This window comes from Elephas maximus, chromosome 26 (genome assembly GCF_024166365.1).
Source record: "Elephas maximus indicus isolate mEleMax1 chromosome 26, mEleMax1 primary haplotype, whole genome shotgun sequence".
In the NCBI taxonomy this organism is placed as follows: domain Eukaryota; kingdom Metazoa; phylum Chordata; class Mammalia; order Proboscidea; family Elephantidae; genus Elephas; species Elephas maximus.
The window spans coordinates 38143791-38150600 of record NC_064844.1 but is presented as its reverse complement, the minus strand read 5'-3'; the positions used below and the strand labels follow the sequence as shown (position 1 = coordinate 38150600).

Genomic DNA, 6810 nt, shown 5'->3' with positions numbered 1-6810 from the left:
CTAAAAAAAAAAAAAAAAAACCAGCTAACTGAAGGGCCTGCTGTTAGAACCCACCAGCCACTCAGGGAGAGAAAGATGTGGCAGTCTGCTTCTGTGAAGATTACAGCCTTAGAAACTGTATGGGGCTGTTCTACTCTGTCTCATAGGGTCGCTCTGATTCAGAATTGACTTGATGGCAATGGGCTTGGTTTTTTTTTTTTTGGTTATACCCTATATGTACACACACACACCCCATATATAGCCTAGAACTGTGTATGTTCCTGAAAATGCCTCTCTTTTTTCCTCTCTTCAGCACCAAAAGTCTTGCCACCTCTATCTGCCCTGGGATCGTGAAAACTACTCTGCCTCCTAGAGCTCATGGTCAGTAGTCACAGAATTCCCAAATTTTCAACCTTGTTGATGTTCCCTTTAACTTTCTGCTATAACTGGGACCCAGCTTCACCTGAGTACCTTGATTTTCTTGTAGGCTTCTCAAGTGGATGCTGTTTTCTCTCCCATACCCCTGGTACTCATGCCTGGAAGTGGGGTATGTGTTCATCTTGCTCCTCAATGCTGCTTTCTAACCATTTCTCCAACCTTGAATATCATGTCATCAAACTATAACCACCCACTAATCTTTCTTGGTGCAGTCCTCTTCCCTCTTTCCAACTCCAGGGCTTCTCCTGTCATTTCTTGAATTTTTTTTTTTTTTTTACCCTTGGATCTTCTTGAGCCTCTTTCACATTGATTCTGTTATAATTCTTGGTGATTTCAAAATACACTTAGATAGTTCTTCATAAACACTGATATATCTCCATCCTGTACCACGTCTGTACAATCCAGACTTCCATATCTCACTTCCCAGTCAACATCTCCAGCTGCATGTATAACAGGCCCGTCAAATTACACTAGCCCAAAACTGAACTCCTTGTTTCCTAAATCTACTTCCCTGAAGGTCTTTCCAACCTCGGTAAATAACAACTCCATCCTTTTTGTGTTCAGGCCCTAACCTTCAAGTTATCCTTCTGGTTAATCCTTGACTTTGTCTCATCCTTCACATCAAGTAATCCTGTTTTCTCTGTTTTCAAAATATATCCAAGAACATACAGTTTATTATCACTTTTCCTATCACTCCACCATCTACCTGCTACCACTTTAATCTAAGCTAATACTATTTCTTGTGTTGTGTAAATTATTGTTGTGGTCTCCTAGGTGGCCTTCTTACTTCTGTCTTTGCTTGCCTTTTCCTACCCCAACTAATCTCTATACAGTATCCAGAGTGGTCCTGTGAAACCATAAATCAGATTATGTCATTCCACTTCTCAAACACCTACAATGGCTCCTTTTCTTACTCAGAGTGAAAACCAAGTTTTCCCAAGCCTATGTGAAATATCTTATGTTTCCTCAGGGCCTTATGTGAAATACCTCCCCCCACCTCTCACCCCCCCACATACCATTATCTCTCTGACCTCATGTCCTACCCCTCTGCACTCCTTGTTCCCCCAGCTTCAGTCACGCCAGCCTCCTTGCTGTTCCCTAAATATGCCAGGCATGCTCCCTCCTCAGAGATACCTGGAATGTTCATCCCTATATTTTTGTATGCCCCTTTCTTCATTTTTTACTTTAAAGTCATGTTCTCACTGAGGTCTTCCCTGTGCATCAAATCTAAACTGACAACTCTTGACATTTCTACCCCACTTCCCTACCTTCCTTTCTCATAAGCACTGAATATTTTTTTGGAACATATTGCACATTTTAGTTATTTATTTTGTTTATGCTCTGTTCTCCCTTCAGGTGAATATAAACCCTGTGAAGGCAGTGATTTTTTTTTTTTTTTTTTTACCTGTTTTGCTGTCCTCTATATCGGTATGTTCCCAGTATTTGGAAAAGTACTTGGTACATAGTAGGCACTTAACACATATTTGTTGAGTGAATAAATAAATTTTTCTATCATCACATCTAGAGAGTTCTCATTCATTATCTTTGTGAATAGTGCTTCTCGCTCATTCTCTCAGTGTCCTTTCTCTCTATCTCCTACAGTCTGTGGTAGAATTGCTTCCTCTTCACTAATGTCTCTTAGCCTCCCTCTCATATTTTATGTTTTTGCTGGCTCTGGCTTTATAGATAGTTTTTCTAGTTCAGTAATTTCCTCTTCAGCTCTGTCTAATCTGTTGTTTAACCCATTCATTATATTTCTCTTTTCAATGTTTAAATATTTAATGCATAGCAGTTTTTTCTGCCTCACTGTTAAAGCTGTCATATCTTTTAAAAATTTCCTTAGCTACACATATGTTAAAGAGCCGTGGTGGCATATCTGGTAAGCACTTGGCTGCTAAAACATTGGTGGTTCGAACCCACCCAGCAGCTGCATGGAGGGAAAGACCTGTTGATCTGCTCCCATAAAGACTACAGCCTAGAAAACCCTATGGTATAGTTCTGCTCTGTCACATGGGGTCACAATGAGCCGGAATCAACTTGATGACACTTAACAACAACACATATGTTGCCCTCTTTCATATCCTCGATAAAATTAAAAATACTTTAAAAACATCTTATATCTGGTAATTCAATGACTTCAACCATCAGAGGGGCTGATTCTGCCTTTTTTTGTTCTAGATTATCTAGTTTATTCCCATTTATGGTGGTTTGTTTTCTTGTTATGGATTATGAGCTTACAATCACTGGAACGTTATCTCTGAGAAGACACTGATCCTTGGGTATAAGATGTATTTTTCTCAGACTTCTCTGCCAGGTTCATAGGAGCACCATCTACCAGGAAGATGTTAAACTCTTGGCTTTTTCACCTTCAGTCTACCTCGGGCCGAGTTTAAGAAAGGTGCATTTTAGTCCCCTCTCTTTTTATACTATGAGTTTCCTGTTTTCCTTTTGTTTGTTAGCTTACCTACTGCAGGTGTCAGGTTTTAGGACCCTGTTTTTTTTTCAGGGCTGTGTAGCCACTGAATTTTACATTCTATCTTGCATACATGGGCTATTAAAAGCAAATCTCTAGGCTATGAAAACCAAATCACCATAGACTGTTATGTATCCCCAAGGCAACCTCTTGCTTCAGCACCCACTTTCCTCTCAGGATTCAGGATTTGTCATCATTTTTAGCGTTGGAGGATTTCTGTTACATTTTTACAAGTGGTGCTATGCCTTTAAAAGTATTAAAATAAGAGATCACTTTCAAGAGTTTTGTTCCTGAAGATTTTTGGGCTATTTGGTCCTCATTTTGCTGAAAATGGATGCCCTCAGTTATTTATAGTGGAGAGCATGAGGCGCTAACAGTGGAAGACAGTTTTGCAAACAGGGTTACATCCCTTTTCAGAATGACCAGATTCACAAGGCTGGGGCTCGTGATTGGTTAGTTGTTATATCATAGGGGAGACATGGTTGGGTGGGTGGTGGGAATTGTGGACAAGACGGTAGTTAGTTCAGATAGATTATCTTCTCCTATTGGAGACAGACAGCATTGATATGAAATATCAAACCATATTAAATATAGACATCTACTTTCAAAAGAAAGATACAAGCCTTCAGGGACCAGAAATGGAGTGGAAAATCCAGTCTTTGGTTGGGCAGCTGATGTTTTGATGTATTCCTGGTGTGGAGACTGAAATATATAGTGGCATGTGGAATTCTGCTTTGAGGGGGCTGAAAATCAGCCTGATGCCACTGATCAGAAGTTGAAGAGTCACTAATGACTGTTTCATGGCTGTGCCTCTAGTAGATAAGGAAAGACAGATTGAACTGGAAATTGAGTGACTGTGTGATTGCCTGAGGGTCCCCGTGTGGCACAAATGGTTTGTGCTTGACAGTGGCAATGTGAAAGAAAGGCCTGGTGATATGCTTCCATAAAGATTACAGTCAAGAAGACCCCATGGAACAGTTCTACTCTGTAATGTATGGGGTTGCCATGAGTTGGACTTGACTTGGTAACAATGGGTTTGGGTTTTTTTGGGGGGGTGGGGTGATTGCTTGAGGATTAGACCTGAATCTTTCTAGAAAAAGTTACAAGTGTCCCAAAACCCTTGATTCTAAGTTGTGGCCCTTGGAGGACTAGAAAGAGAAAACTGTAAAATTATAAACGTTGGGCACAGAATATGAATTCCACACAAAGTTGCCCACCAACAAAAATTACTAAGCACATGAGACAACCCAATGTGATTAAAAACAAATAATTGGTGACTTTACCTCTGAGGAAATTGAATTAATTGAACTATTGTTTTCAAAAAATTCAAAATATAAAGGACAGAATACTATTCATAAAACAAAAATAGTTATGACCTAAGTTCAGAAGTTTGGAAACAAGGAAATAAAAATCATTAAAAATGAAAAAATGCAATATTTGAAATGAAAACTTTCTTATCAAAGTATAAACAGAATAATGGAAACAGTCAATGGCAAGATCAGTTGAGTCAAAGAATAGAGAAAGCTGGAATTGACAAAAGGTATACATAAAATTTTTTTTTTTTCCTTTTATACATACCACAGGAAACCCTGGTGGTATAGTGGTTAAGAGCTACAGCTGCTAAGAAAAAGGTCGGCAGTTCGAATCCACCAAGCGCTCCTTGGAAACCCTATGGGGCAGTTCTACTCTGTCCTATAGGGTCACTATGAGTCAGAATCTACTCCATGGCAACTGGGTTTGTTTGTTGTTGTTGTTAATACACACCACATGTGTATATGATATTAAGATGTTAAGAGTCTTTTGGGACTGATTGAACAGTGCCATTATACATCTCATTGCATTTCCAGAAAGGAGCTTGTGTGGGATGTTCCAAGGGATAGAGCCTAAGATTTTGTAGGATTTCAGGAAAAAGACAGGAAAGAATTAGTAAAGCATGTTGATAATTGAAATGATTATTGATGTTTAAAAAAATGAAATTGCTTACTGACTTCAGCTTTACCAGGAGTATTTTATTTCCTTTATAAAAATACAGAACAAGCACAACACTAAATTAGCTCTTTAAAATGAGAAGTTTGGTTCACATAGTTGTTTTCCAAATTTTAAAAAAATGAGAGAAAAAAACTCAAAAACCTCAAAGTGGAATCTGAAAGATACAAAATAACGTGGAATAGCAGGAATGCAAATATTTTCCATCAGTCTATGGTGGAAATCACCAGATGAATAAATAAATGCATGCTGAAAACGTGGTAAAATTCAACATGTATTCATAATCAAAAGTAAACTGATGCAAGAGAACTTCAACAGGTTTAAGGGGTTGCTGTGAACAAACATCATATTATTATTACTTACAGTAACCATCATACTATTTGGCAAATTCCCAGAAGGGCAGCTGGAACACCAAGAAAGAGAAAAGCCATGGTTTGGAGTTCACAAATTCATAAAGAAACACACAATGAAACTCGTCATATAACAAACTCAGTCGTTATTTTGGTTTGGGAAGAAACGGAACCTTGGAAAGGGTGGATTTTGAAGAGAAAGTAACTGACACAAAATGAGGGGGAATGGAGGGGCCTGAGGCAGCCCAAAGGGCTGAAAATACAGTGTTTGGCATCCCTGGGTGGATTTTCGATTTCCGGGGTAAGATCTAGAACCTGCTTCCTCTTCCTGGCATCCTCATCTGCTATTATTGGTCAGTAGTGTGCACAGAAAAAGCAGTCTACTGTGTGCTCGTGGGTGCGCAATGTCCCGGCTGTTAGAGAATCAATGAGGATTCAGAAAATCCTGTAGGGCCCCCAGGGGGTAGCTAGGTTTGTGTGTGTGGCGGTGGTTCATCCCTAGAACAAGCGTCTCCGGGCCCTGCACGGAGGGCGGGGAGAGCGCTGGGGGCGCTCATGGGGGCTTGGACTCGGAGAGGGGGGCAAAGGTTGGAGTGGTGAGCTGGGGAAAGCTCCCAGAAGGTGGGAGTCCAGGCTGGGGACCCAAGGAGAGGGTTCTGGGATGGGGCCCCGTGGGGAGGGACCGGGGACTCCTCTAGCGGAGGGGCGGAGCCCAGCGACTAAGATGGCCTGAGGGTCGTTCCAGAGCTGCAGGAACTCGAGGTTCGCGTCCTCCTCTGCGTGGGCGGCGGTCTCCGAGGTGGATGCGCAGAAGGATCCCTGTTCGACGGCGATGTCGTCCCCGAGAACGGTCAGGAAAGAGCCCAGTTCCAGGCTGACAGACGAGTCGCTCTCCCCGCTCGAGTCTTCGACGACCGGGTCCAGGAGGGCCTCATGGACCAGGATGAGGGTGTGGTTCCCGAGAGACACCCGCAGGACGGACGCGGGCGCGGGCTCCAGCACCAGGTCGGCGTCGCGCAGGGGCACCTGCAGGGCACAGCCCGCGGCCAGGACCACCACGGAGGTGAGGTCGCCCGCGGTCCCTGACTGCCCAGGCTGGACCTCGGGCTCTTCCCATCGGAGGCGCTTGGCCGGGCGGGGTCCTCCGGTTTGAAGCACCCCCCAGGGCGCTGGGCAAGGGCTTGGGCTGCGGGGCCGGCTGTCCATCATCACCTCCGTGGCGCTGCGGACGGGGCTCCTGGGACCTGATGGAGAGCGCAGGGCGCGGGGGAATCAGCCTTGGTGCGGTGACGGGTCTCTGAGGTCAGGCGAGGTCTGAGGGCGAATGGATACCAGGAGCTCAGTGCGCTGGGCGAGTCCTCGGAGTTTCGGCGTCGCCTCCCGGGGTAAGCCACAGGACCGGTTTGGGCGAGCCAAGTCCGGCGCAGGACTGGGCCTCGTGTGCTCGAATCCGGGCTTCCTCACGCCAACCGGATGCGCACCAGCCGGCCAATTATGTTGCAGGTGAGGCTAGGGGAACCAAAGTCGCAAAATGTCACGTTAAGCTCCGCCCCTTTGAGGGCAGAGGCGTCCATGCAGTCCAAT

At 43.8% G+C, this 6810-nt stretch overlaps 1 protein-coding gene across 1 annotated transcript; it reads right to left on the bottom strand.

Annotated features, from left to right (window-relative positions):
- Positions 1 to 5724: 5724 nt before the first annotated feature.
- Positions 5725 to 6432, bottom strand: LOC126067965 (proline-rich protein 23A-like). The gene has a single exon (XM_049870212.1). The coding sequence runs from the start codon at positions 6430 to 6432 to the stop codon at positions 5725 to 5727; it is 708 nt and encodes a 235-aa protein (XP_049726169.1).
- Between the last annotated feature and the right edge of the window lie 378 nt (positions 6433 to 6810).